This window comes from Letharia lupina, assembly GCF_014066315.1.
Source record: "Letharia lupina isolate WasteWater1 chromosome Unknown contig_17, whole genome shotgun sequence".
NCBI classification, from domain to species: domain Eukaryota; kingdom Fungi; phylum Ascomycota; class Lecanoromycetes; order Lecanorales; family Parmeliaceae; genus Letharia; species Letharia lupina.
The window spans coordinates 285,714-313,370 of record NW_023502986.1 but is presented as its reverse complement, the minus strand read 5'-3'; the positions used below and the strand labels follow the sequence as shown (position 1 = coordinate 313,370).

The 27,657-nt window shown below is 49.2% G+C and overlaps 10 protein-coding genes across 10 annotated transcripts; 5 read left to right on the top strand and 5 right to left on the bottom strand.

Moving 5' to 3' along the window:
• Positions 1–1,152: 1,152 nt before the first annotated feature.
• Positions 1,153–2,748, top strand: HO133_003285 (uncharacterized protein; the record flags this gene model as incomplete). The annotated part of the gene is made up of 5 exons (XM_037294208.1): positions 1,153–1,434; positions 1,487–1,512; positions 1,571–1,587; positions 1,641–1,919; positions 2,141–2,748. 5 exons carry the CDS (start codon positions 1,153–1,155, stop codon positions 2,746–2,748), a joined length of 1,212 nt encoding a protein of 403 aa, XP_037149589.1.
• A 549-nt stretch (positions 2,749–3,297) lies between these two features.
• Positions 3,298–6,015, bottom strand: HO133_003284 (uncharacterized protein; the record flags this gene model as incomplete). The annotated part of the gene is made up of 5 exons (XM_037294207.1): positions 3,298–3,341; positions 3,405–3,672; positions 3,746–5,746; positions 5,797–5,853; positions 5,917–6,015. 5 exons carry the CDS (start codon positions 6,013–6,015, stop codon positions 3,298–3,300), a joined length of 2,469 nt encoding a protein of 822 aa, XP_037149588.1.
• A 982-nt stretch (positions 6,016–6,997) lies between these two features.
• HO133_003283 (uncharacterized protein) lies at positions 6,998–8,828 on the bottom strand (the record flags this gene model as incomplete). The annotated part of the gene is made up of 7 exons (XM_037294206.1): positions 6,998–7,357; positions 7,412–7,669; positions 7,725–7,772; positions 7,828–8,299; positions 8,436–8,480; positions 8,540–8,714; positions 8,801–8,828. 7 exons carry the CDS (start codon positions 8,826–8,828, stop codon positions 6,998–7,000), a joined length of 1,386 nt encoding a protein of 461 aa, XP_037149587.1.
• Positions 8,829–9,491: 663 nt separating this feature from the next.
• Positions 9,492–10,421, top strand: HO133_003282 (uncharacterized protein; the record flags this gene model as incomplete). Its single annotated transcript, XM_037294205.1, has 3 exons — positions 9,492–9,651; positions 9,782–10,330; positions 10,384–10,421. The coding sequence occupies 3 exons, from the start codon at positions 9,492–9,494 to the stop codon at positions 10,419–10,421; spliced, it is 747 nt and encodes a 248-aa protein (XP_037149586.1).
• A 419-nt stretch (positions 10,422–10,840) lies between these two features.
• On the top strand, positions 10,841–12,361 carry HO133_003281 (uncharacterized protein; the record flags this gene model as incomplete). The annotated part of the gene is made up of 5 exons (XM_037294204.1): positions 10,841–11,639; positions 11,701–11,947; positions 12,004–12,080; positions 12,136–12,146; positions 12,200–12,361. The coding sequence occupies 5 exons, from the start codon at positions 10,841–10,843 to the stop codon at positions 12,359–12,361; spliced, it is 1,296 nt and encodes a 431-aa protein (XP_037149585.1).
• Positions 12,362–14,552: 2,191 nt separating this feature from the next.
• Positions 14,553–17,339, bottom strand: HO133_003280 (uncharacterized protein; the record flags this gene model as incomplete). The annotated part of the gene is made up of 5 exons (XM_037294203.1): positions 14,553–14,582; positions 14,631–15,910; positions 16,510–16,732; positions 16,789–17,243; positions 17,309–17,339. 5 exons carry the CDS (start codon positions 17,337–17,339, stop codon positions 14,553–14,555), a joined length of 2,019 nt encoding a protein of 672 aa, XP_037149584.1.
• Positions 17,340–17,563: 224 nt separating this feature from the next.
• HO133_003279 (uncharacterized protein) lies at positions 17,564–19,290 on the top strand (the record flags this gene model as incomplete). Its single annotated transcript, XM_037294202.1, has 3 exons — positions 17,564–18,192; positions 18,240–19,098; positions 19,150–19,290. 3 exons carry the CDS (start codon positions 17,564–17,566, stop codon positions 19,288–19,290), a joined length of 1,629 nt encoding a protein of 542 aa, XP_037149583.1.
• Positions 19,291–20,073: 783 nt separating this feature from the next.
• Positions 20,074–21,063, bottom strand: HO133_003278 (uncharacterized protein; the record flags this gene model as incomplete). Its single annotated transcript, XM_037294201.1, has 2 exons — positions 20,074–20,938; positions 20,996–21,063. 2 exons carry the CDS (start codon positions 21,061–21,063, stop codon positions 20,074–20,076), a joined length of 933 nt encoding a protein of 310 aa, XP_037149582.1.
• A 400-nt stretch (positions 21,064–21,463) lies between these two features.
• On the top strand, positions 21,464–23,322 carry HO133_003277 (uncharacterized protein; the record flags this gene model as incomplete). Its single annotated transcript, XM_037294200.1, has 3 exons — positions 21,464–22,501; positions 22,840–22,904; positions 23,277–23,322. 3 exons carry the CDS (start codon positions 21,464–21,466, stop codon positions 23,320–23,322), a joined length of 1,149 nt encoding a protein of 382 aa, XP_037149581.1.
• An 819-nt stretch (positions 23,323–24,141) lies between these two features.
• Positions 24,142–26,053, bottom strand: HO133_003276 (uncharacterized protein; the record flags this gene model as incomplete). The annotated part of the gene is made up of 2 exons (XM_037294199.1): positions 24,142–25,174; positions 25,230–26,053. The coding sequence occupies 2 exons, from the start codon at positions 26,051–26,053 to the stop codon at positions 24,142–24,144; spliced, it is 1,857 nt and encodes a 618-aa protein (XP_037149580.1).
• Between the last annotated feature and the right edge of the window lie 1,604 nt (positions 26,054–27,657).

The window sequence follows — 27,657 nt, the reverse complement described above, 5'->3', positions numbered from 1 at the left end:
ACAGGGCCGCTTTCCGAAAGTAGGGTTAGGGCTGCACTAGTGCGGGTGCAGGACTTTCGGTGCAGACCTCTGTATTTCTAAGGTAGGCAGCAACGCGGCCAACGCCCTAAAGTGAATTACTCTATTCGCGCGTATGCTCGGCAAATTTACGGCGGACGACGGCTGACACTACGACAAAACCAAAAAAAAATTCTCTTTTCGTTTTTTTCTTCGCGATTTCTAGTTCTCAACTCTTCGAGAGGTACTTTTTGAGGTATTCTTTAGGGGCTACTCTCTGGGGTACTCTCCGGGATACTCTTCGCGGTACTCTCCAGGGTACTCTCCGGGGTACTCTCTCGGGTACTCTTTCGGGTACTCTTCCGGGTACTTTTCCGGGTACTCTTCCGGGTACTCTTCCGGGTACTTACGACGGATAATAACTAACACTACGATCGAATATTTTATGAACACGGAAAGTCCTGTAAATTTTTTTTTTTTTTTTTTTTTTTGAAGAACTTCATAAAATATTTTGAGAGTACCCCGGAGAGTACCTCGAAGAGTACCCGGACGAATACCCCGGAGAGTACCTCGAAGAGTACCCGGAAGAATACCCCGCAGAGTACCCCGCAGAGTACCCCGAAGAGTATCCCGGAGAGTACCCCGGAGAGTAGCCCCTAAAGAGTGCCTCAAAAAGTACCTCTCGAAGAGTTGAGAATATTCTAAAAAGAATATTTTGGAGAGAGTTACTAGAAATCGCAAAGAAAAAAACGAAAAGAGAATTTTTTTTTGGTTTTGTCGTAGTGTCAGCCGTCGTCCGCCGTAAAATTGGCGTCAGGTACCGGGAGATCGACGGGCTTCCCGCAGGCGCTAAAGTAGATAAATCTGGCGGGCATCATCTCTTCGATCTTACATAGCTATATAAGAATACGCCGGCGACCACTGCCATTATTACCATTCTCACCATTCTAGCTGTTGATACGGCTCTTCTGTTCTTCAAACATTCAGACATTCTGGAAATATTCCCTTGGTGAGTCTCAATCTCCTTTTCATCCACCGCACAGATCCACCATCATCACAATCCATCACAATCATGAACACTTATAGATGATACTGTGAAATAGACGCCCATAACAGCGCATAAAGGCTAACAAGGTCTACAAAGAAAGATCAAGCATGAACTCCTCCACCCAAGGCAATGTCGATCCTTATCAGGCTCCCTCGACAGCACCAAGTCCCCATGCAAATACTCCTCCCCGCGCCAGACAGGTCACTGCTGCGCCAGCGCTTGAGCACGGGAAAGGGCAAGGGATAAGGAAAGTGGGAAGAGATCATCGTGGTTCGTGGACCCTGGCCAAGGTCTTCGGCACTTCAGCGCCATTGATACATATATACCTGCCTTTTTTCATCAATTGGCTTGGCATTGTCGGTCTCATATTCGGAGGCTGCTGCTCCAACGTAAGTTACAACCACCAGCGTCTTGCCCGCTTTGACCCAAAACATGACGCAGGTGTTCGCCTTGGAATCAATCATCAAGTGAGTGCACGGTTTTATCATTACCCTTGCTTACTTTCGCTGACTGCTGGGTCATTAGATGGGAACCAGAGAGCGGTACGTCGAACCTTGCCTTGCTTCCAATCGACATGACCTGACAATCATAAAAGGGCTCCTGATCACCTTCGTCCAGTTCGTTGTAACAGCGCTTGTCACATCGCCGACTTACTTCTCTGCCCGCCGTCCACCATTCTTCCTCAAGCGGCGCCAAATTCCCTTGACTCGATTGACTCTAAGTGCCTTGATGTTTTTCGCTGTGAACATGCTCAATAACTTTGCCTTTGGCTACAACATCTCCGTCCCGGTACATATAATACTACGAAGCGGAGGAAGCGTGATGACCATGCTCGTTGGCTACGTCTGGGGGAAACGTTACACCAGCATGCAAAGTAAGTCGGTGCTGGTGATGGCACGCAAGCTTGTGGCTTATGCTGAACTCACTTCAGTCTTCAGCGTAGCGATGCTCACAGCCGGCATCGGAGTGGCAGCCATGGCGGACGCTCAAGCCAAGGCATGCATTAACTTTTTTTCGGTCACAACGCTTTCTATGGCAGGACACTGATCAATAACATGCAGGGCAAAACGAAGTCCACTTCCAGCACCAACATAGATTCCGAATTCATCACAGGCCTCGTGATCCTCGCTGTCGCTCAACTACTCTCCGCGGTTATGGGAATTTACACTGAGATCACATACTCCAGATACGGCAGACATTGGCATGAAAACCTCTTCTACCAGCACTTCCTTTCAATACCGATGTTTTACCCTTTCTTTCCCTCGCTTCTCGAACAATTGAAGAAACTTGTCTACTCCGAACCCATTCAGCTTTCGCCTTCTTTGTACCGGTCCCTGTACATAAAGTCTAATTCGACGTTCGACTCTGGCGACCTTCATCTTCCACCGATGGCGCTTACGCCTTCTGTTCTCGGGGTCGCATTTCCAAAACACGTCTTCAACCTCGCTCTGAACGCTGGGACGCAATTTGCTTGCATCAGAGGTGTGAACGCCCTGAGCGCCAGAACATCCGCGCTTGGAGTCTCCATCGCACTCAACGTCAGGAAGCTAGTCAGTCTGTGCGTAAGTCTCTGGCTATTCGGAAACAAGCTACCAGAGGGGGTTCTTTTAGGCGCAGTCATTGTGTTTGGGAGCACAAGCATCTGGGCGTGGGAGGGCCAGAGGATCGGAAAGAAGGATAAAAGGAAGGGAAAGATGCCGTAGCGATGTGGCAAACAAACGATTGAGCGGCATTCAAACGGCATTCATTCGGCGCATAAGCGTGAGCGATATCGAGATACCCATGGTCGGAGGCGGCGCACGACGTGTACCATCGCATACAAAGCAGTGTCTGCAACGTCTGCAACACAGCAAGCAAAAGGGTGGATGAAGCTTTCTCTTCTATGAACTTCAATTTCATCCGAGCTCATCCAATTTGACAAAGATTTTCTGGACAGCATGACAAACCGGAGAGCTGCATGGTTACTTGGCGTGAAATCTACCATGATTGTGGATATAAGTACCAGCCAAGATTAGGTCAGTCTCAGGTACGAAAGCAGCTCAATGAAGAATCCCCACAGATGTGACATGTACAGATCTATTGTGAAGGCGACTTGCCAAGAATAAATCGCATCGGGCTATCGAACGTAGGAACAGCAATCGACGACCTCAGGAATGCAAGCCGCCACTGCGAGAGTAAACGGAGACCAACGCCTATATCACCCTCTGTAAGAGGATGTTTTCCGTACTAGAAATACATTGATTAGGTCTTCCCTACAGCACCTCTCCAACGATCTTGGCAGCTTCCCGGTAGGTGCCTAGATTGCGGGAACCTGTAAGCAAATGGCCTTTTCAACAACCTCCGGCTTTGAGGAACATACCAAGCAACTTCTCACACTTCTCCCTCTCAGCTTTGATCCCGTCGTCCTCATACAGCAGATCCCCGAAGAGGTCTTCTTTGTAAAGTTCACTCACCAGCCTGTTTTGCACAACATCTTTGCTGTGGTTAACAAGCAGGTGCATGACCGCTTTTGGAACTTGGTCAGCGATGGTTTCGCGGACGATGTTGAAGTAGGAAGAGATGAGCGCGCGGATGAGTTCTGTTTCCAGGGCTTCCCGCTCGGTGAGTTCGGGATCGCCTTGGGAGGGCTAAGACTTCTTGTTAGAGTCGAAATCTAACTACTTACGCATACGTTACTTTGGAAGGGGGATGGGGACGTACAAATTGAGAATCGTAGTCATTGTAGCCCTGACTTGACCTTGCAACCTCGTAATCGTCCTGACTGTACGCTGGTTGTATAGATGATGCTCGCTCTACATGCTTGTTCTCACCCCTTCGGATACTCTGGCTGAAACTGGGCTCGTTGTGGCTCACGTGGCGGTTCCCAGCTGCTGCGGCTGCGGCTGTACCGCCTACTGCATTAATCCCACCAGCTGAAGGCAGTCCGCCTTCCTTGCCAAAGAAGTAGTTGAGGAACGAGTCTCGTGTATTTCCTGCTGCTGCGCCGACAAACCTTGGTGGCGAGCCTGATCGTCCGTTCATCGTTGCAGCAATGTTGTTGTGGCCATTCTCACCATTTCGGCCAACAGCAGGAGACATACTTCGGCTGCTTTTGACAGTGTGACCTCGATGCGGGAGTGTATGTATACTCTTCAGATCGTCTGCGGCTTCTTCCTCGTCCTCGGGGGTTTCCGTGCCGTTCATGCCGCCTGCTAACTCTTTCATTCGTCTCTTTTCCCGCTTCCTTCTCTCCTCAGCCGCGACCGCCTTCTTCTCTTTCTCCTGCTTGTTCTGGATCACAGACGACATTGCTGCTGCTGCGCCAAGGAAATTGGGATGGTTGGTATTGATGTAGGCGCGCTGGATGGAGATGAGAGATTCCACGTAGCTGGATGCTGGACCTAGTCTTTCACGGAGGAGGTCTGATACAACTTCAATGAGTTTCGCTTGTAGTCGTGGAAATCTTGAGAGCTCAGTGGAACCACAGGTGTGACATATCTTGATAAGCTCCTCATACACTAACTCGACGCAGCGTTGGCTAGGTATTTCTAGCATCTTGATCTGTGGCTTGACCAGGAGATCGAAGGCGAGCTCGGGGACGAAGAGGCTGGGTCGAGGGCCGGTGGAATTCCGGATTGCTGTTCGTATATCGAGAACAGAGAGATTGGTTGTAGGATCGATCGTTTCCAAAGAGTTACCAAAGACAGAGTTGAAAATGTAGTAGATCCTTGCGCCTCCACAGAGTTCTTTAGTGGAGATCTCCATCGATGTTCCGTCTATCGATGAAATGAAAGACGAGGCAAAGCGTGTCATCAGTTGTAGTATTAGAGAACCCCGGTGCTCCTTTCCACTGAACTGCATGTTGCCATAGCTGGCGAGCTCTTGTTGTGTTTGTCCCATCAATGTATTTAATCTTGCCTTAATATCTGGTAACCGGTCTCGGATATGAGCCATTAAGGTATTATTGAGACTCTTTGCAAGAAACTGAGTCCCACAGCGGTTTGCCATATTGCGATAAGCAGGATTGTGCCTGAAGAAGTCCGCTTCATCCTTCAACGCATCTGCCAAGGATTTATTGCCCTGTATGTCGTGCTGTGACCTATTAACCACCCCAATGAACCCAAGCTTTAGCGGATAGACACGGCCAGATAATATGTCCAGAGCGTTAGTGCCGTGATCCATAAGATCTATCTTGGTGAGCACGCCGATTGTTCGTCGACCCATCGGATCCACATGACGGGCCAACTTGAGTGCTTCTGAGTTGACAATATCGACATTCGCCGGAGATACCGCCAGTATGATACTGTTTGGTTTAGCGATATACTCTGATATCAGATTCCTTGTCTGCTTTTCTATATCCGAGGGTTGGTCTCCAATGGGTACTTTTGTCAAACCAGGCAGATCGACCAAGGTCAGGCTTAGGACATGAGGCGAGTAGATTTTCAGGTTTATTGGCTGCCTATTGATGCCTTTGTTGCTCCCAGCTATCCTAGCTGTCTCGTTCTCTATTTCTCTTTTCACCTCTCTAAAGTCCCGGAATTTTTGGCCCGGCATGTGGTGGAACTCGGCCCATTCTCCTTGCCCTGCCACGCTGGCTGCCGTATGAGGAACATGGACCTCATCGCTGTCCGGTTTATCGTCTCGCTCGCTGGGGACGTTGATGAGCTGTAAGATCAGCGGTCTCCTTGTTACAATGCCACTCCCACGTGGTAAGAAGTCGCGCTGTCGATAGTCAGTAAGAGTCTATCGAGGATGTGCAAGCATCAGCATACACCAACGATGTTTTCTAGCACAGAAGATTTTCCGGAGGATTGTGAGCCTACTACTACCTAGAGACAGGTCAGCCGTAGCCTAAGAGCAATGCGCGTGTGAGCATAGTGGGGCATAGGTACAATCTGCGGCAGGTCCAGGGAGTCATTGCCAATGGTATTGAAGACCAGATCCTGTAATTTGTTGACGACACCAAGTAAATCCTCCCCGAGAGATGCCATTCTGCGTGTCCTTGTCGACCGTACGGCACTCGGGGAGTTTGTTTAAAGATATTGAGAACCGCGTCACGCCTGGCAGTCACGAGCTTGGTGCCTTGGAATGGCGTTGAAGGAGGCACTAGGTCAGCAAGGTTGTATGCTACGTGACATAGACGTCTCCCAGTTTCGAATGCGAGGCTGAAGTTAGAGCCGTATGGCCGTTGGAGAAAAGTGTTTCCCAGAGGCCAAGAATTGCAAGCTTTTCTTCGTTGTTTACTGGGCCAAGGTCTGGGGATTACGCACAGTGTGCGCAAACATGGTCACTTAGGTCAATTCCATTCCGACCACCACCACTGAACCATCACATCTCTCCAGAAGTAATAATCTTTCGAAACCCTCCTTGACTTTCAATCAATCAGGAAATATATCGTGCACTGTTTTACTTTTTATAGCTTTGCAGCTTCGCAAAGCCTCTCCATCATGGAAAAACACACGTCAAGTGATATCTACAACACAATATGACCAAGAGACGAGTATAATGTTATTCTTGGCTCGCTACTTCTAAGTCCTCTTGTTTGTGGGGTACTTCTCCCAGACTACAAGGAGAGATCAAAATCATAAAGCTTTCAAGCTCTTAGATCTTTGAGCCCCAGTGTTTCATGACTAGTCCTCCTGATATTTGGACAACGCGCCGTACGAAAGTCTGCCCGGCGTTTGGAGTAGGCCGAAAGCAACACCACAGTTGGGGCTCTTTGTCCGCGAAAGCACTAGAACATCTGCTCCAAGCCGGTATACAGAGGTAAACGAGAAATGTTTGGGGTCCAATGGCACACGGATTGCAAGGCTCAAGTCAGTGTAGAGGTCGCAACCTGTCTGCACACTATTGCATCGCTTCTTGGAGCTCTTTTCCCTCGCAAAGATTTCCATACTATTATGGTTCGAGCCAAGAAATATGTTCTGGAAGGGCTCAAACTGCCTCCCGGAAAATTTACCCAATCGGCCAATACTATCGTTGTTGCAAATCTTGAGGCTTTCCGTAGATGAAGTCGTACACTCGGGGACTTTCCCTCAAGAGTTCCTTTTCAAATGTCCATAGCGGACTCTCTGGTAACTCCTTCTTTGGACCGGACCCTTTACGACGAGAGCGTAGTTCCCAAAAAGCGGTCGGTCGTTTGTCGGCTGTCTCATCCATATATTTCAGCTTGTAAGGGTCCAAGGCGTCGCAGTCGTATTTCCCTTTATCTTCTACTCCTGGTCCTCGAAGCACAATTCGTGAGCGAGCTGAGGGATGCACATACTCATGCGTGTCCCGGAGCGATTTACCCGTCGACTTGCCAGTGTCCTGGTCCACTTGGCAATATAAGCCCTTTTCTGTCAGCATCACTCCGCGAATCCACATCATTTGATTGGGGAGACCTACAGGCGTGCGAGTCTCTCGCCCACCAAGAACGTACACCCCGGTCATGGACTTGTAAATCTTGCCGAAACTCCATGGCCTTTTTTTCTGCCCAGAATTTTTATAATACGCCTCCGTCTGGTCATACTGATCCAGGATATAGTCTTCGTCGAACTCGAGGAAAGGCTCAACCTGTGCCATCATCCAGGCCAACGTGATATTGGATTCGCCTTGATCAGGATATCCGCCACCAATGTTCTGATGTACGCCAGGGAACCAAATCTGAAATACCGGTGTCATTTTGGTGAACTTGGATCCTGGCGGCGATAACACATACCTGTCTCAGATTGGTTGCATTGTTGCGTGGCTTCGCCCACACACTTGGCTGTAAAACCATTGCGTTATTCACAGGCTCCTTGATTGAATACTGAGAATCTTACAGAGAAGGAGGCACGATGTTCATCCAGCGCCAGCGCTTGAAAAGCGTTCTGAATGCGGTTATTCAAATTCGTATCGTAGAAGAGATACTCTTTCGTAGATCTGGTCTGCAAATGCAGTCTTTCAAGCCATGGGATGCGTGGTATACCTAACGAGCCCACCGTATCAAACACTCCGACCACCTTTATCTCGATATCAAGCCTGGTAAGATCCCGCTTCTCAAGTTCTTCCTCGTATCTCGGATCCGAAGCACTTGGTTTGTTTGGGAAGGGGCTGTCCGGGGTTGCTGGTTGGTAATTTGGGTTCTCGCGGTTTTCAAAGTCTTTGAAAACTTCCGCGAGACTTGGTAAACCAGCCTTCGTCAGAAGCCCAACGCCACCTATGAGACCCGCTATGCTCCGAGCAGTGAAGGCTCCACGTGAGAAGCCAAATAGAAAAATCTCGTCGTCCATAGAATAATTATTGCAGATGAATCTTCAAGTTCTTGGAGTCAGCATGTCTCTGTTAGGATCATACGTGAGCTGTGAAACAGGCCCCGGGAGTGTCTTCGTCCTGGGACAAGTCTCGCAACTCAGATTGCAGAGAAAGAGATGCGTCGGGAAAGACTCACGCATAAGCGTCACGTATGTTAGTAGACAAGCCTTCTGCTGTAGCCCTAGCGTCGCACCGCAGTTAGTCGAATCTTCGATCGTGAAATATACCAGAAGTGATTACCCTCCGATGACTCGGTTGAGAATATTTCCCGTTGATCCTATCCCGGCCTGGTAAAAGACGACCTGTTGAACGCCTCTTGAGCTCACAGGCTTGATCGCTTCCGAGATCCGGGTGACGTTGCTTGGGATCGGGAGCTTCCCTTTGGAGAGACCCATGCTGGCGTCCAGCCAAGTGCCTAAGGGTTATGCATGAGCACGGATACAGTAACATGCCAAGCCAGGGGTATCGGCATCAAGATGGGAAGTCCAAACATATCCTTACCATCGCAGCAGACCACAATCCTTTTCATCTTGAATTCAAGAGCTCTAATCTACAATTTTTCTTCATGCAGTCGAAAGGGAAAGAATGGGTGTGTATGCGATGTGCTTCGAGAGTGTGCGTATGCCAGAGACCAAGACGGGAAGACGGGAAGACGTCGAACCACCTATTAAGCACTTTCTACTCGATCTTGACATGTTCGGATCTTTGCCGTCGTGTCCTAATTTCCGGAGTGTGTCCAGTGTCGATGTGATGTTGATCGGGCGGCTCTGTCGGACGTGCGTGGCACCTCCGCCTTGTTCGCTTTGTGCTTGTACAGCCCGATGACTTAGGGTCCGATCACTTGCAGTCAAGTCAAAGGATGTAAAAGGTAGGTACATCGACCTCATTCATTTGAATGCTTCCAAGACTACTCTACTGTCAAGTAAGCCGTTATAATTGATGACAAGTCTTGCTGGTTGCTGGGGTGTGAAGACAGCCTAGACAGGGATCATTGGCGGCGCGCGGCTCGAAGCATGGACAACAAAATTCTAGCCTAGCGAGCCTAGGGGATACTCACTCGTGGGGTTCCAGGGTTCCAGGGTTCCTTCCCCACTTTCGTCATCGCCGTTGTCAATAGAGTACTTAGATAAAGTAGCTAAGTACATTTTTATATCAATTCTTCCTCTCCAACATCACCGCAAGTACTCGAATCATGCGTTGCGTGACCTTCCCTTTCGCCCTCTTTGTTTGGATAGTCTTCACGAAATTGTGTGGAGCTTGGACTCCCCTCCAAAATGCCTTCAATGACCGGCCTGCTACAGCAAGCGAGAGTGTACACGAAGCTCTCGTAAAGGCTGCAATCATCCCCGATAGTAACTATATCCCCAATGCGTCTACAGCTGTGACTTTACCCCTTCAGCAGTGATTATCTACATCCACTTTCCTTGTTGTGTCTCTAGGCAACGGACAGTGCTTATCTATGCTGATACTACATTCTTACAGTCCTCGATGATTTCCAACCATCAGTCTACGTCACGCTCTCCTACGCATCAAGACACAAGACTGTAGATCTGGGAAACAAAATCAAGCCAAAGAAAGTCACTTTCCCACCAGTCTTCAACATCGACGCTTCGGCCATGGCCCCAACTCGCACTCTCAGAAGCAATACCACGTATACTCTCGTCTTATCTGACCCTGATGCGACATCCCGGGCGGAGCCCGTAATGGCGCAGATGTGCCATTGGATTGTCACAAATTTGACCTTGCCGTTTCAGTCTCCCTACTCTGACGGGGCTCTCGACTGGCTTTCGTCGTTCTTTTACACGAAAGAACCGGAGGTTTTTAGCGTTCAAGAGATCATGCCTTATTTACCACCGACACCACCGCCGGAGACGGGGTATCACCGCTATGTCTTTATTTTGCTAGCGCCGGCAACGGAGAACGACATACAAGGAGAGCTCACAAAACCAAAGGATAGGCCGCATTGGGGTTACGGGAAGGTCGGCGCAGGAGTCAGAGAGTGGGCAGATGAGAACAATTTGGTGGCTGTTGGTAAGCAGACGGTTATTTGATTTGGTCCAAGACGTCACGTTAATGACATCTAGGTGCCAATTTCTTCTATTCCAAAGACAAGAAACAATAACTTATCCAGAGAGGATCAACATCACCTCCATGATTAACGACGAAATGACAGCTCCATGGGGCCACGCATTCCGGGAAGGATGAAGGAAGTAGAGGAGCTCAATGGATGGAGTACAGCACAGTCCTCAAAAGTCCGAATTATTGATTGGGCTTGGAGCCCCTCGTTCTCATGACACTTTTACGTAGGTACTTCCAAAACAAGAGGATGTAGGAGTCAAAAAATAAAGAATAATCAACATATGCTCTATGTTAAACCAAGTTCAATTGACGGGTGATCCCTTGGTGGAGATACAGATTTTGTGTTATCTTTGACCATTTTCGGGAGGTAATGCAGAATGACGTCGATTTCCGCTGGACCGTGGTAGAAGCTTGGTGGTTCTTTCCCAGTCTTAATATACCTTCGTGCTTTAGCCTACCAAAATGTCTCCATTGGCCTCTTCGTATATCATAGTCGGCGCCGGTGTTTTTGGAGCGAGTACTGCATTGAGTCTGTCTAGGGAAAAGCCCGCACCAACAGTCATTCTGATAGACAGAGCTCCGTTCCCTTGTCCGATAGCCGCCTCGCATGATATCAACAAGATCGTCAGGTCAGACTATAGTGACATTTTCTACTGCAAGCTTGGCCTGCAGACTCTAGAACGATGGAGGGAAGACCCCTTGTATATGCAGTGGTATCACCAATCTGGTCTTGCCAAGGCCACAGATGAACGATTCGGCAAAGTCCAAAAGATTTTTGATAATTACAAGGAACTCGGAGTTGATGTCAAAGCTGAGCTGTTTAGCCCAAAGGAGATGAAGACTAGATTTGAAGGGTTGTATGCCGACGGCGACTTCACCGATGTGGACGATATCCTTTGGAATCCGTCGTCAGGCTGGGCTGAGGCCGCAAGAGCGCTGAAAACCACCACTGAAGCTGCTGTGGAGAATGGTGTCCACTACGTTTCCGCTCCTGTGGCAAATCTTCTACTAAAGAATGGGTGTTGCACTGGCATCCGGACCGAAGATGGCAGAACCTTCAGCGCCTCAAAGGTAATCTTGTCTACAGGCGCATACACTGCCAAATTACTTGCAGACAGTGCTCCTACGCAGCTGGAACTCCAGGTCGGAGATAGAATTACAGCTTGCGCTGTCTGCGAAGCGGCTGTTAACCTCACCGAAGAGCAAGCAAAGACTTTTCAAAACGCGGCGGCCTTTGTCCTTGATGCGGGAGAAGTCCAGGGTATGGTACCCTTCGAATCATAAAATATGGAGGTAACTCTGACCGCGTTTGTTTTTTGCAGGCGAAACAATGCCGCCCACGCCCCAACGGCAGCTCAAATTCATACGCGATGTCCCTTTTCGTAACACTGTCTATCACCCAGCTTCTGGTCAATCAATATCGGTCCCGCTCACCAGCATCGAAAGAAGTCGGTGGACATCGCCGGAGAATATGCCCAGCGGTATTCGTGAAGAAGTTGGTAGGGTCTTGAACGGCATATACGGCAAGGAGATAAAAGGGCTTAGGCCCGATGTCTATAGATTTTGTTGGTACGCGTCCGTTCACAAGGAGGAGCCAACCACCGCCTTTCTTACAAACAACACAGGGATGGAATTACTCAGGACAACAATTGGTACATCTGTCCGCACCCTCGCTGTCAGAATCTGTATATAGCTACGGCTGGTGAGCCTCTTTCCTCCTCTTTCTGATGAGCATCTGCTGACGGGCTTGTCTCTAGGTTCTTTCCATGTAAGTCTGAAATTCCAAACACTTTGTCCCGGATATTGCTCATCAATTCAAAGGGCTGGAAATTCCTTCCAATCATAGGTCAGTATGTAGTGGAGATGCTCAAGGGTGAACTGAGTGTAGAAATGACTCGAAGATGGGAGTGGGATCGGAGTTTCGAGGGTTACCCGAAAAATATTCTGCTCCCTGAGAGGGAGCTAAGAGACCTTGAAGATTGATCAGGCCGGCAGCCAGAGACCAAAAGGGACGGTTTCGACATGGTGAAAGGGAGAACTGGCTCGTGCAAAAGTTCAAAAATGCCGTACTATTATTTCACTCATATACAGAGACATGACGGTCCCAACTTTTTTGGGATCAAACATCTCCCAAACCTTCCTTTCGACTTCTTTCGCCTCTATCGCAATTTCGATTGTTATCTTGATGCTTTTCGCCATCAAAGATATTGAAACGTCTTTTTCTTTTACAACTGATCTATTGCTTGGAGGTTTATGATGGAATTTAGATAATGGAAAATTTCCGCATGCTCACCAGGTTTGATCTTCTTGTCGTGCATCTGCATCAGTGTTTATGGCGACCAAGCCAGGATAGGAGCCTGTGGTGTGACTGGAATAACAGATATTGATCATTTGAGAAACTAGGCGGGCTCCATCGGGAATTCGGGATTGAGACCAGGCTTGTATTCTCCAAGAACTTATCCCGGTGATCAATACAATCATCCGGTTGCTGGAGACTTGTGGAAGAATGATGGTCGCAGAACCACCTTGTAGCTGCGCTCTCAGCCAGCAATTGATGAGCCAATCTTGGGCCGGCTGACATTTTCGTTGGCAAAAGATCAATTACATGGCTCAACATCGAAAGATAGACGGGCGAGTCTGAGCACTCCTCTTCCAATACCGGATCATCGCATTGAGCAATGGCAAAATCATCTGCTCGAGATATAGTTGGCCTGCGGCTGCTGGCGTAGAGCTTTCGGAATTAGCTTCTCTTCAGTAAGATGCGTATTGAGTTGCTGCCTACGAGTCTGGCGCAGCATCGATTGTGAATGCATGTACTACTCATGGAAAATGGCTTGCAACTCGGAAAGGGGCGTTCATGACGACAAGACAAGGCCGGAACGGGCCATGACCTAGGGGCAAACCCAGCCTTTGGCGCAAGAGCCCCGTTGTAGTACAGGACATGGACGTGTTTGGAAAAATTTGAGTTCTCCGTCAATACCCATGAGCTTGTGCTCGATGCTAATTTTGACCATTTTGACGCTGGTAGTCTGCAAAATGACATGCTCTTCTTTGGAAACGCGGTCTAGACCCTGTGCAACAAGTGAATTCTCTGCTTTCTTTCTGCTTCTCGGGTAGAGAACTCTAGCTTCTATCATTATCTTCGTGTGAAGGTCATGACCTCACCAAGACCTTGAACAATGACCGCTCCAGTAATGGGAGGCTCCAGCGAAGAAGATGCCCCGTGTTCAGACGTTTAGGGGGGTTACTGGGTTCTTGTCTCCCCATTGGCGAGACATTGATTGGTAGCTTCTCGGACAAAGTGATTGTAGTCGTGCTCGCTCTTACCCCGTGGCCAATGAGCATATTGCCCGCGAAGCGCTTGCCCCAATTGTTCTTCCGTTCAGCATCTGGGGACATGGAAGTAGAGCCACTTCCTGGGGAATATATTGAGGGCGAAGAAGCAGGTGATAGTCCGGACGGATTTTCGCATTGGAAGTAGCTGTCGCTTGTTTGGTACCAGGTCGAGAAGGCAGTGGCGGCGAGGCAAATGACTGCGCGGGCGATTTGGCATACTGCGGATATGTCTGCGACGATACGGGCGCTGCGCCAGCTCGAGGGTGTAAAGGCGGAGACGAAGACGACTGCCGGGGTAGATGGGCATTCTGTGAAGAGATAGTCGTCATGTTAGGAGGAGTGGTGCATCTCAAGCCCCAAACAGATTTTCAGGTACGGTAGAGGTGCCCTTATGCTCTCATGTTGTGGAGAAATCAACGGTAAAGAAAGAATCTTTCGGGCTACAGACTCCACCAGCGTGCAGCTTCAGCTGCCCCTGTACTGAAGCGAATAGTCTTACGGCACCACTTTCGTGGCCCGTAAAAAGGTCATCAAATCGCTTTGGCATTATTGAACACGTTGTGGCTGTGAGTAACAGACGAAGGCCTGATCCGAGCATGGGTGGGCAAATGACGATCCGTATTGTGAGAATCTCTGAGAAGTTAGGAAATGTTTCGGCACATGGATATGCGATCAGTTTGCAATAAGGAAACCTCAGCATCATGACGAACTCATGATATGCATTTCATTGGTGTCTCTTTAGTCATCAATCGTAACGCCAGGGGGTTGCTTGCCACCGTTTTGTCTATCGCCAGTATGCAGATCTGTGCGCCTTCGCAATGCAATGCCGAAATCTTCGCTAATGGACCAAATTGGCAGTCGAGAAATCCTATCATGTTGTCAGCTCGACTTCACAGGTCGTTAACGGCGAACGAACCGGATACAGAGCTTGCAACGTAGAAGCAACGCGCTCAACCTCTTCTGCAACACCTTGCACCTTGGCATCCCATTTCCTAAGGTCACGACCAACCACGTTACCAGCCTGCCCTCCATTTGTCCTCTCCTCACTACCTTCACCACCGTCGAAGAAGATCATCCCGTCAATCTGATCTATCCTGCCTGTCAAGCGTCCCTGTTCCATCATGCCAGCCGCATATTCTTCACTTCGCTCAACATCAAGATCTAGCAGTAAGCCAAGTTCGTTGACCCCGATGTTGTTGTACAGTCTGGAAGTGCTCAGAAGATTGTGTTCTATAACAGCCTTTCGAAGGACCGTAGACCCATCACTCGTCCTTGCAAGCTGATGAGGGGCAAGGCTGTCTGCGAATTTGTCGACTTCCTCTACCGAGAGTAGACGATCCAAGAACATCTTCTCTAGAATGCCAAATTCTGCGACATGAGGTGCTCTCTCGTCTTTGTATAGCTTTGCGAGAGTACGTGATCGTTGTGGGCCTGCGGGTGCTAACACAGCGCATTTGATAGCTGCAGAAAGAGCATGCATGCGTTCTTCTTCGGCGAGTGTCACGTTGAAGCTGACGCTATGGTATGCTGAGCTGGCGTCGAGAAACTTTCGCCGAGCATCAAGTATTCGAGCCTGAGAGAGATGAAACATGAGGTTGAGTTCTGGGTCCTCCACTTTGTAGAGTAGATTCTTTGCCCGGTTCAGGTAGCTTTCAGCGCTCGTAGTGTCATCCTCTTCGATGTAAAGTCGGCAGATCCGCATCCAGGTCTTGACTTTTGCATCGTCTGAGATCTTACGTTGTGATGATTCTAGTTGTATGCCTTGTAGCATCTTCGCGGCGTCAATAAAGTCTTCCTGCTCTTGATAGGCATCTGCCGTGATCTCCCGTATCATAGCATCTTGCTCCTCAAATGAAACAACCCTTGACTCCAAAATCTGTAAAGCGTGGGTCCCGACCTCAATCTTGGACTCTGTACTCTTGATTGAGCCGATGGCCTCAACGGCTGATGCTAGTAACGGTCTCGCCGCTATGATGCCCAAAGAATCCTTTAGTATCGAGTCGATGAACGCTATAAGGTTCGGTGGCACTTGGGAGGGATCTGAGCTGGAGGTGATCTGGCGTAGGAGATCATTGTAGCCGGACGGTTTCTCTGATTGAGAGGTTGACGGGTTCTCGAGCTTTGCAAGGGTTTCGCGAGTACTTGGAGACTCCATCGTTGGTTTCAAATTCCTCAATTCTGAATTCTGACCCCAGCCTATGTTGCCGGTCGCTCAGTACCTGTGTGCGTCCAGTGATGGTGACTTTGATGTGTTCAGGAATGGCCCCAAGCGTCTTTGGAGCTTGATAGGGCTGAAACCCGACTACACTCCCGGCCGTACCACTATCTCCTAACAGATCACTGTCTCAAGATCAGTACCATAGCGAGTCAAGTGATGAATGATGATCGGGTACGGTGGGATTTCAGCCAGAATGTAAATGCTCTGAGATCAGGAACCTTCCTCTACCAGCCTCTCCACTGACCTGACTACGGTTCCGAGTTACTGTCAATCCAAAGGCGTTGGGAATAAATTGCGGCCCCTTCTGCGCCTCTTCATGGCCACGTTAGTCCAGCAGTGAGCATTTGGGTGGCAATTGCAAATGAGTATTGGGAAGGTCCTTCTATCCCTGTAGGTAGATCACAGGCGTTTCAAAGTACGTAGCTCACGTTTTGGGCAATGTTGTATCTACTTAATCGACGCAAAGATAGAGTACACATACAGTTCGAGAAGTCTTTTATTGTGCCTTGGACGATACGATCTCTGCACGGTTGTCAGCATTACAGGAATCGTGACACAGAGCGTCTCAATTACATACTCTCAACGTCCGCTACACTTTGCGAAAGGATCTGTTGTAAAGTCTTAGGATTCTCCAGCTCCTTTGTGATCTTGCTAATAATGCTCTCCGCGAGCTCCTTCTGCTGCCGTTGCTTGACCTGACCTTCATATCTGACCCACGAATCTAGCACCGACTTCGCTTCAGCAGCCAATGCGGTCTTCTGCTCCAGCTCGAAAGCTTGAGCTTCGAGCTTGGCCGTCTCCTAGTACTTTTTAGCCACGATCCTCAATTTACAGATCCGTCCCAGGATTGGATTACCTTCGAGACCTCGAACAGCTGTTTTGTAACATCAATCACGCTTCCCAACTCTTTTACGTTGTTGATCCTTGCCTTCACTGCGCTCGTATGGTCTTCCCTGGCAGCATTCAAGATGTTCTTGATCTTATTCACTTGCCCTTCAGCCCAGTCCTTGTACATCGGTCCGCCATAGTGAAACACAGCCCAGAAAACGCTCAATGTCGCAAGCATAACAACTGACTCTTCGTTGACAACATAGAACTCATTGCTTATGGCGAAGGCTGAGAGCGAAGCCCCAACGGACAAGATGGCTGTTTTGGAGATCAAAGAAGAGCCGGGCAGAGCATCAATGATTGACTGTGCCTTCTTCGATGGTTCTTGTGTAGGGACGTTAGATGCATATCGCCTTGAGGTCAGAGTGGTGGAGAGCGAAGGGAGGGTGCGGATTGGGATAGCTGGTCGGACTCGGGCAGCACCTACTATAGATTAGCATAATACTCAATGCCAAAGAAACGGCTTATGCCGAACTTGTAGAACTTACCGACAGCGCTCCTTGCCAATCGAGATGCCATTGTGGTTGTGTGGTCGTGGAAGGAAAGCTTGAGGGCTTGATGTGATATGAAGCGACCTTTTCTGAATAGCCCTACTCTAGTGGTCTTGGCAAGAGAAGACGGTCACCCTAGACTCGATAAGATTAGGCGGTACATTTCTATCTTGGCATTATCAACTTCAAAAGTACCTCGGGAGCCATGACTTCTCTAGATCCGAGCATTCACAGGACATAATGCAGCCGATAATGGCCAAAGCTACCACTAGCAGGGTCGAGCCTGGAAGAAAGAGGAAGCGAAAGGATGAAACATTTCGTATCTCGAAGAAGAGCCGGACGGTGACAGTGGACTCCCCCCGGGAAGTCGACTTCCAAGATCAAGCTCTGCAGCTCGAAGAAAAAATATTTCAATCAAGGACCAATTACAACAACATACATACGCTACTACAATATTTGCAAGAAAAAGTTGGGGCATTGGACGAAGACATTGTTGCCGCGGTGACACTCTGTCGAGTGTTCTGTAAATTGATGGCTGGAGGAAATCTGAGCAAGCTCCGAGAAGGCTCTGGTAATGAAGCTACAATAGTGCAATGGCTCAGAGAGAGGTTGCAGGACTATGAGCAAGGATTGTTGCGGTTGCTTAGAAACGGAGGAACTGGTAAACAGAGCACGGCATTGACCGTCGTTATGCGACTAGTCAAGGAGAAAGCGTTACACTTGAATCAATCTGAAGACGCTGTCTGGCAAAATGGTCTTTTCGGAAAACTTGTCCAGACTCTGATCGAGGAAAATGTTGCCGAAGAAACTAGGGCCGAATTCGTGGAAAAGTATGTCGAAAAATACGACGACGTCCGATACTATACCTTTGCCTGTTTGGCGTATGTGTCAAGCCCACCCTCACCGGACATTTGCTGATCCGCTCCAGTGACCTCGCCTCCAACAATGGTCCCGATGCTCTTGTGCAAAACATACTCACTATCATGGCCGTCATAGAATCGATCCCAGAACAGCAGGAAGAGATTGGAATCTTTTACGTGGGGTCTCCCAACAAATCAAAGCGCGATATACACTCAATGCCTGCACATAAGAAGCAGGCTCAGAAGGCATGGATGGCACTGCTGCGTCAAGACCTTAGCAAAAACCAGCGCAAAACAATCCTCGAGCTGATGTCATATCGAATAGCGCCATGGTTTCTGAGAGTGGAATTACTCATGGACTTTTTAACGGACTCATTCAATGTTGGCGGGTCAACTTCGCTACTCTCGCTCTCTGGTCTTTTCTATTTGATCCAGCACAAGAACCTGGACTACCCCCAGTTCTATCGGAAGCTCTACTCTCTACTTGATTCTAGAATACTCCACTCGAAGCACCGCTCGCGCTTCTTCAGACTTCTCGACACCTTCTTAGCATCGACGCATCTGCCAGCAGCTTTGGTAGCAAGCTTTGTCAAGCGGCTCGCCCGCTTAAGCCTCTTCGCACCACCATCAGGGATTGTTGTTGTAGTACCTTGGATATATAACCTTCTGAAGAGTCACCCTAGCTGTACTTTCATGATCCACAGAATTGGCGAGGGTGATCAAGACGAAGAAACGTGGGGAGATCCTTTTGGACAGGGGGAATCAGATCCCATGGAGACACATGCACAAGAGAGCAGTCTATGGGAGATCCAGATGCTCCAGTCGCACTACCATCCAAATGTTGCAACTATCGCAAAAATAATCTCGGAGCAGTTCACAAAGCAAGCATACAATCTGGAAGACTTCCTGGATTACTCCTATGGTACCGTAAGTGTCTTCGATCGATTTGGCAGGTTTGAAATCGCTAATACATCATAGATGCTCGACGCGGAACTCTCGAAGGACATCAAGAAGCCCCCAGAAGTTGAGTATGAGATACCTAAGAAGATATTTATGAAGCATGATGGAGATTCAGCCAACGAGGACAGCCTTCTTGGAAAGCTTTGGAGCTTTAATTAGCATGACATAGAACAGAGACATCGCTCAGCTCATCGCTACATTGAAGACGGTTTCCATGCAAGCATCTGTCGTCGACTGGCTTTTCATACTGTGTACTGTGCCTAAGGACGTCTGTTGGTCTGTCGAGGCAAAAGCTATGGAGTACCAACGCCAGATCAAGCAAACCTGCTCCTGCAGACTTAGATTGCCCGAGCACTGGAACGGGAGCTGATTCAGTTGACCTAGTAAAACTAAGTCTGTGCAATAACAATCGTGCATAGTAAAAAGCCATGAGTATTGTGAGGAAGATATGGCCCTTAGCCTGGACGCGGCCATTCACCGTGGCTTCAGAGAATGCAAGATCACGGCCAATAATGGGCAAGTCCCCCTCAAGAAGTAAGATATCAACCCGTTGTAGGAGAGTAGGGATTTTGTAGATTATAGAGTAGGAGAAGCTGCTCGTGATTCAGCTGTGGCGAGAGAAATGGCAATTGTTGCGGTTAGAGTCCTCAAAAGCAATGAAAATCCCAGGAGGGTAGAGACATTTTCTGTCCGCTAAGATTCTATCTAAAATGCCTCAGTCATCTACGATTGACTCGTCTAGTATAATACCCCTGGTAGTACAGAATTCAAGACATCAGCGCCCTCAAACCACTTTTTCCCCTCTGGGGCGTAACTGCTGCTCGTATCAGGGGCCGGAATTAACGTGTGAGATGCGGCCTGTTACCGAGCATGGCGTGCATTATGCCCCTTTGGAAGCCATCTGAATGGGTGAGGTTCTCCTCAAAGTCGTCGCCGTCGTCCTCATCGATCGTCGTTGCCATCATCCCCACCACTGTCGTCGTTATCGTTTTCAAGCTTAGACATGTCCCTAAGCCTTTGAAGCTTTCGGCGAATATGATCTGGCAGCGGCTCAAAGACGGACTGTCCTTCAGGCCCAGCCATGGCTGAATGGTGCCAATCGAAAAAGGACAGAGTCATTATCCGAGGGTCCGCCATCGAGGCGAGTTCTCCTGCGCAGTATGTGGATATCCGTACAGTATCCATGTCGAGACTGCCTACCATGGTGTACTCCTCCTCTCCATAATAGTCCCAGACGCGGAGATCCAATTGCTCTAGATTCGCCGTGAGCTCTGGGCGGGTAGCCAGATCTGCACATGCTTTTTCAAAGGTCGATACCTTGACATTACAGAATCTCGGGATATCTTCCCCTCCCTCGTCTTTTTGGACTCCGTAGGGCACCGGAATCGATATCGTCTTAATGAGATCTCGAACATGGACCGGACGATCTTCAAGGAATGGAACAAAAGTGTCTATTGTATCCACGTAGAAGCGATTATGTGCGTAAAAGATGTAAGAGGCCTCGTTGTAAACCTGACGACACACGTAGAAAAGCTGGAGTTGGACTTTAGAATCCAGAGTGTAAGTGGTTCTCCGTTCTTTATGGTGGATTGGATCCCAATCTGGTGTCCAGTACGACCTCCGTCTAGAGCCAGCCTTGTAGAATCCTGGGTAAAGTTCCCGGATGAGGATGCCACCAATGTCATCACGAATGAACTTTGAGTCCTTACCCTCGGTATACGTGTCCTCGTCGACGAGAAGATGGGTGTAAATACGATTACGTATCTCGGAGGGAAGCTCGAGGAAGTTGGAACTCAGATGCTGTGCTCTATACATCGTTGGTCAAAACATGTAGCTTGTGCCAAAAGGGATTGAAGTGTCTTACGGCGGATCCGCCATCGCAATGCATCTCTTGATAAGAACAGCTGCTTCAAACCATGAGTCTTGGCACATACAGTGTCAGTGTCGCAGTTGGGCTCCTGGGGTTGGAAAATCTAGTGCATGAGAAGGGATTGTTTGGTAGCGTAACATGGCCATGCAACAGAAAGAGTGGGGAGACGCAGAAACGCCAAAATTCCCTAACAAGGCTGAGCCAACTGAACGTCAACAACGGAGTGGCTTGGCTTTTGATTATTGTTCAACTTTGCCCCAATGCCTTCAACATTACCAAAAAGGCATTTGAGAAGTTATTCAGACATTCTGCGAATCAAGTGAATCGCTGTTAGGCAGGCTGACAGGGCCAATTGCCTCTTCACTACCACTACCACTACCACTACCACAATCACCAGCAAACCCCTGGATCGCGGCTTTGTAGCGTCGTTCATTTTTCATTTTCCGTTCTACAGCAGACGACATGACGCTCAAAGATATCCTCAAGAAGAAAGAAAAGATCAAGGAAGATGTCACCCCAAGCGTGGTGTCTCCACCGGAACCCGACCCTATTGCTGATGGATTTACCTTTGTTAGATCAGACACAAACACTCAAGAGCTGATCAGCCCTCCAAGCTTTACCAGCGAAGTTGCCGAGCCCGCACCTCACAAGAGCGAGCATCGTCTTTCCAGCCACTTTTCCCGTCTGCGAAGCTCTTCCAATGCATCTACACAGTCAGCACAGTCCAGGACCTCACCCAAGAGCGAGAAAAGGTTGTCCCAAAGGCTACATTTGAACAGATCACGCACTCCGAGTTCGAGCTCTGTCAATGTGCCTACGGATTTACCGCATATACAAGATGTCGCCGTTCAGGGTGAAGAGAAGGAAGCACAGTGGGAAGAAAGAGCGACAATGCTGGCAAAGGGAAATCCGAACAACAGGCCTGCCTCCCTAAATGGGCAGCCGAAAGGTGTGACTTGTGAACAGAAGTTCTACCAAGACAGATTCCCGCAGGAAACACCGACAGACCCGGAGCAAAGTCTCAGCGTTCGTCCAGGAACGACCCGCAGCGTCAGCTCTGCGAAGGGCGATGAAAACATTCAGGAAGCCATTCGTCTCCATGAATCAGGGGAGCTAGTCAACTCAACAGCCATGTTCGGACGTTTAGCAGATAGCAACGCTATGGCTCAGATTATGTTCGGTCTTGCTCTGCGCCATGGCTGGGGAGTCCCCCCTAACCCTCCGCTCGCCATACAGCATCTATCCGCAGCAGCATCCTCTTCTGCATCCGTTGAGTCCGCTGCTCTCCATTCCGGTATGAAGAAGGGAGGAGCTGCGAAGGGAGAGTTGGTGCTTGCGATCTACGAGCTTGCGAATAGCTTTAGGCACGGTTGGGGCGTACAGAAGGACGTGGTTGCGGCGAGGAAGTATTACGAGACGGCCGCGAACCTTGGGGATACGGATGCAATGAATGAGGTTGCGCGGTGCTATGAAAGTGGGCAAGGTGGTCCAAAGGACAGAGTGAGTCCAGACTTTCTTTTCATTCCGCAAACAAGGACACTTGAGAAGTCGAAAGTATGGAGAGAACACTTCGTTCTTCCTTTAATCGCCCAGGTAGATTTGGAGTCACCCTCACATTCTCACTGCTGTCTGGCGGCTTGCTTGACTGGCTGTGAGAAAAGCGGTTGTGATCCCTCAAACATATCCCCAAAGCCAGCGGCGCATCTCAACCAGGCAGACCTTCGATCCTTCATCGATTACCTCTCTTCCAGGCCAATCCTTCCCCTTAACTCCATCGCATCCCATCACATCACATTACATCACATCAGGCATCAACGCATCCTGCTAATCCCATCTAGTATACAGCAGCGCAATATTACCGTCTCGCCGAACAGAACGGATCCAAAACCCTCGGAAACAGTTGGTAAGCCTTTCTTCCCTATCGTGCAACCCATTATCTTCCGTGTATTCCTTCTCGGGTGGCAATTCATCCCATTCGAAATATACTATTTTCGTCGTGCTAGCCTTGCGACCATTGTTCGGGCAGCTGGGTGACCTTGTTTCATTCATTCTGATCGAATGTTGGATGATTGGCTCGCACACTCCAAGACCACTCCACCCTAAACATGACTTACTGCGGCGTGAAGGATTGGTCTATCGCCGCTTCCCAACCGAACTATCCAAATGAACAACGTGGAAAGTAGGAGGACGAAGCGAGCTCGCCGAGTCCTGGATTCATGATGCCGACCGATGTTGTTGATCTCGAGTCCAGGCTAACGTTGCTATTTCGGGACAGGATATGGAAGGACAAGTATAGTCCGAAAACGAAGGACTCGATTTAGAGATGCACGCGTCATGTCACAGGCTGGACTGATGCGCGACGTACATGGGCGCTGGACGCAGGTACGGGTTTGGATTTGGCGTTAGGGGCGTGGTGGGCGTCGGTGTAAATAGTAAAGGCACGGGCTATGTATCTACGAGAGAAAAAACAAAGAATTTGCTAGGCACAAAGCCTTGGGTATCTACGTTGTCGTCTTACGTGTATATGTGAAGAAATTTCGATAAAGGGGAAGAGTATGTAGATTTGAGTGAGGACGAATCACTGGCTAAGCTCTTCGACATCAAACCGTGGGCTTCATACCCTTAAAATCTTGTCTCGTATCTAGAAGTAGACATCAAGAAGTGAACAAAAAGCGCGCGCTATGCGCATTCCTCTCGTAGCTCGGTCTCATCAAAGTCACTGAGTCAATATCCCGTGGAGGGTGAACCCCCTCAAATCCTATTCATATCGCTTGACTCGAAAGCAAGAAAATCATCAAACAATCCCAACGCTCGCTGAAGAACAGCAGAAAGCCTCTGCCGTAGGTCGTGAGCCGTGAGGTCTGGTAGAAAGTAGGTATCATTGACATGCTCGCTTAATCGCAGATACTGAATAATTCATCAATCCATCCTCAACGATTGTTTACCCCTTGCGGGGTCTGTGGTTGCGTGCTGAACGCGATATAGGTCTTGCTCATGATCATCATCGTAAAGGACAAAAGAGATTCGTAGTTCATAGTTCGTGGTCGATAAGTGGACGACAGCGACAGACCGCTCCTCCATCAGTCACTTGTCGTCTGTCATGCTTGTCGAAACATTGATCAAAAGCTGCTTCGTAAGGGCTAGCTCAGCGGTTCCCCACTCCGCCTACTGCCCTCGGCGACCATTCTTGCGAAGTCCCTGACCAGGTTTGCGGGCACTTCACTTCGCATGAGTGACCTGGTGTAAACCTCGGCGGCGGGACCCTTCTTCTCCACGCGGATGGCCGCGAAAAGTTCTCCAAGGTTTCTTCTATCAGAGGGTGGTGCATTCAGCTCGGGCTCGTCGGCGAATAGATCATCAGACATCATATGACTGTACTGATCTGCGGAGAGAGAGAAGAGCTGTTCACGCTCTTGCTGCTGAGTTGGGGTCGTGAGGTCATTGTGTAACGCTGCCAGAGGTGAAGCGTTTGGGTGGCTCGAAAAAGGTCCCGCTTGTGCCATACCAGGGTTCTTGGAGGTTGGCCTAGTAGTATGACAAGGCTCGAGGCCCGCATCTTTGTAGATGTTCTTTAGGATCGCTGAGGATGCCACTCGGACATCATCTGGCATGCGCGGGATGACAGCAGTTGCTGACGATGTATTCGACGCTACCCAGGCGCCACAAAGCAGGAGCATCAACAGAAGTCCCGAAGCAGCTGAAGTATCTTCATTCTTCATAGGCGGTGGAGTCTCCTTCTTTGGTATGACCACGAGGGATGCTTCGTTTTTGGGCTCGGTGTTCATGATAGGGTTCTCGATGAAAGCGAAGTCGTCAAACGAACTTGTATCCATCGTAAGATGCTCGAAATCAGGAAAGCCGGCGGATATCCCAGCAGAGCTAGGTTGAGCGGACACTGACATGCTCTCAAGCCTCTGCATTTCCTCCGCTAAGCAGTTGTTTTTCTTGCGCAGCTCGGCGGTTTCAAGCGTATGCTGTCGAACAAGCTCCTCTTTCTCCCTTGCGAGACCCTCGGTGAATTGATGCCATTGCTGGCGCTCATGTAGCCACCTTTGTTCCTGTAGCCGCATGTTCTGAATATCCTCCTCCAACCTATCAATCATGGTGATGAACTGTTTCTTCTCTTCCTCCAATTTCTCAGTGTGATGCTTCTTGCGGCATCGAGAGTCGAGACTAGATTGGCGTCAGTGTGGATACGTGAGGCCCAGCAGTGTGAGGGTCATCATACGCTGCTTGCCTGTTCCTCAGTAACCGCTTCTCCTGCTTGAGTGTCCTAATTTTCTCTTCATTAGTCGGATCGGCAGCGGCGATCAAGAGGTCGATGGTGTGGACATTATGACCGTCCGGAATATCGAAACGAGCATTCTTCTTGCGAACACCGTCCCGCCTCAAGTGCGGTGCATTGTGATTGAACGTCGGACTTTGGACATGCCCGCTCCTGGGTATCTTTTCCACCGCGTCTGAGGATGATGTGGACCACTGAGGAGAAGCCGCTGATACAGCATCGTGGCGATAATCTGGAGCCGAGGGGCGCGGTAGTCCTCCGTAAAGATTCTGGTGCGATGGTTGGGCAACATCATGATTGAAGGGCTCTTCCGGTTTGACGTCGTCAAGATCTGTATTGAAAGCGGTAAAAGCTGCAGCATTTGAGGTATCGGAGCCCACGTTGCCTTGGGAATTCCATGCTGCCATGTGGCTGGCATAATTTGGGTATTGAGGAATCCTGGGTGCAAAATGGTTGGCGATGTGCTCTGAGAATAGAGGCGCTTGATGATTCAACGATGCAGTAGGAGTGGCATCATTGTTGTAAGCGAAATCGGGCCAGGCTTGCTGTGCGGGAGAGAGCAGGGAGGCACTGCTGGCAAAAGATTGTCTTCGTGGGAGGTTGTCCATTGCGGCGGCGTCGAAAGAAGAAGAGTCGAGGATGTGGTCGTCGAGAACAGAGTCGTCTTCTTGGTCAAGTTGCCCTTGTCCTTTCCGCCAGTACTGCATATGCAGGGGATTCGGAGGCTCATTTGAATAGAGCTGGCTGCTGGTGGCCAAGCCGGCCATGGCTCTTGCTGAAGTTGAGAATTTCCCAAAGAGGCGGTGAGCGGAGGCGGCAGGGGGGGAGGGGGAGGGGGGGGGACTTTGGGGATTGTCAATAATGATGGCCAATGTGCCGATCCAGACCCGAGCAAAGTTGAGTTTTCAATAGATTGGCAGTAGTCTGGTGCTGGAAATAGATGGCTGTGGGATAAAAATAATAGTGATAGTGATATTAGAAGTGAACAAAAATAATGATGATGATGATGATAATGACGATGATGATGATGATGATGATGATGATGATGATAATGATTATGATGATGATGGAAGAAGAAGAAGAAGAAGCAGAAGAAGAAGAAAAAAAAGAGGATGTGCGGAGATCAGAGCCAGGAAGAGACTGGGGAAAGAGGTAGTGAAGCAGATAGCAGCCGTTTTCCTTTATGACTAGTGCTAAGTTATGCACGCGTCCGTAAATCCGTCAACAGTCATGGATGATGGAGGACCCTCCCACCTGAGGGCCACCAAGGGAACTTGTAGGGCGATCCGTACCGGCGTATGGAAGATCAAGCGAGGCAAAGCATGGGATGGGATAGGACGGGATGGGGCAAATATGTGATCGATTATCGCGGCTTTCTTTCCTCTTGGTCTCTTCTCTGCTGCTGCACCCTTAGCGTGGGGAGTAAGGCCTCAGGAAAAGCAAGAGAATATGAGCCAAGGAGATGAGGGTGATGACGACGTAGGTAGAAATTGAAGTGCGGAAGAGTGGTGTAGGGAGTGCAGAAGTGCAAGAGTGCAGGAGTGTGCAGGAGTGCAGCAGCTGGTCGGGCAGAAGAATCTGGGTGCAGTTATACTGTCCAATACTTTGGGGGTTCAGGATGGGTATTAGTTTGGGCAGGCCTGCATATGACTACTTTACGACGGGAAAGGATTGAAAATTCATCTTTGTAGCGAATTGCGAAGCAGCAGCTGAGCATTATTTTCCAACCCCGCATCTAGGAATTTATGCTTTGCTGCATGACCTCCCTCTGCCGTCTGCAGCCTCTCCTGCGACTCATCTTCTACCTTACTTCTGACCCATCATCCATCCCCCTTTCAAGCTGACCAAGGCACCAGAGTCGAGGTCACCGATACAAAGATACAAAGATGCAAAGATACAGAGATGCAACAAGCTGTCGATTGATTGGCCCGAGGTGCAAAGAAGTAAAAGCATCAAAACTTCCCTGGCTTTCAATCACATCCCTCTCGCGAATCACAGCAAGGACCCGGGCATGGATTTCCTCTTTCGCTTCCACATTTACTACTCATACGGCTCCCAGAAATTCCATGCTGGAGATAACTGCCTAACGAAAGACTATCTATCTGCTTCTTGTCCCCTGGGCCCATCCGCCATCGCATGTGCTTAATGCTTTTCTTCCCTTCTCCCACCAAGGGCCATGTGATGACGATACATTGCGGACAGTGGCAAAAGGAAGCACGTTGGATTCGTCAGTTTCGTTGGAAAACAGTTGTACTCTACCAAACAGAAAGTCCATCGTCGGATATAGACTCTCATTTCCTAAGATTGCTACAAGTCCAAGGTAGCTGCAAAGATCCCCGTGTCCCGTGTGTTCATGCTGGCTTCCTTACGG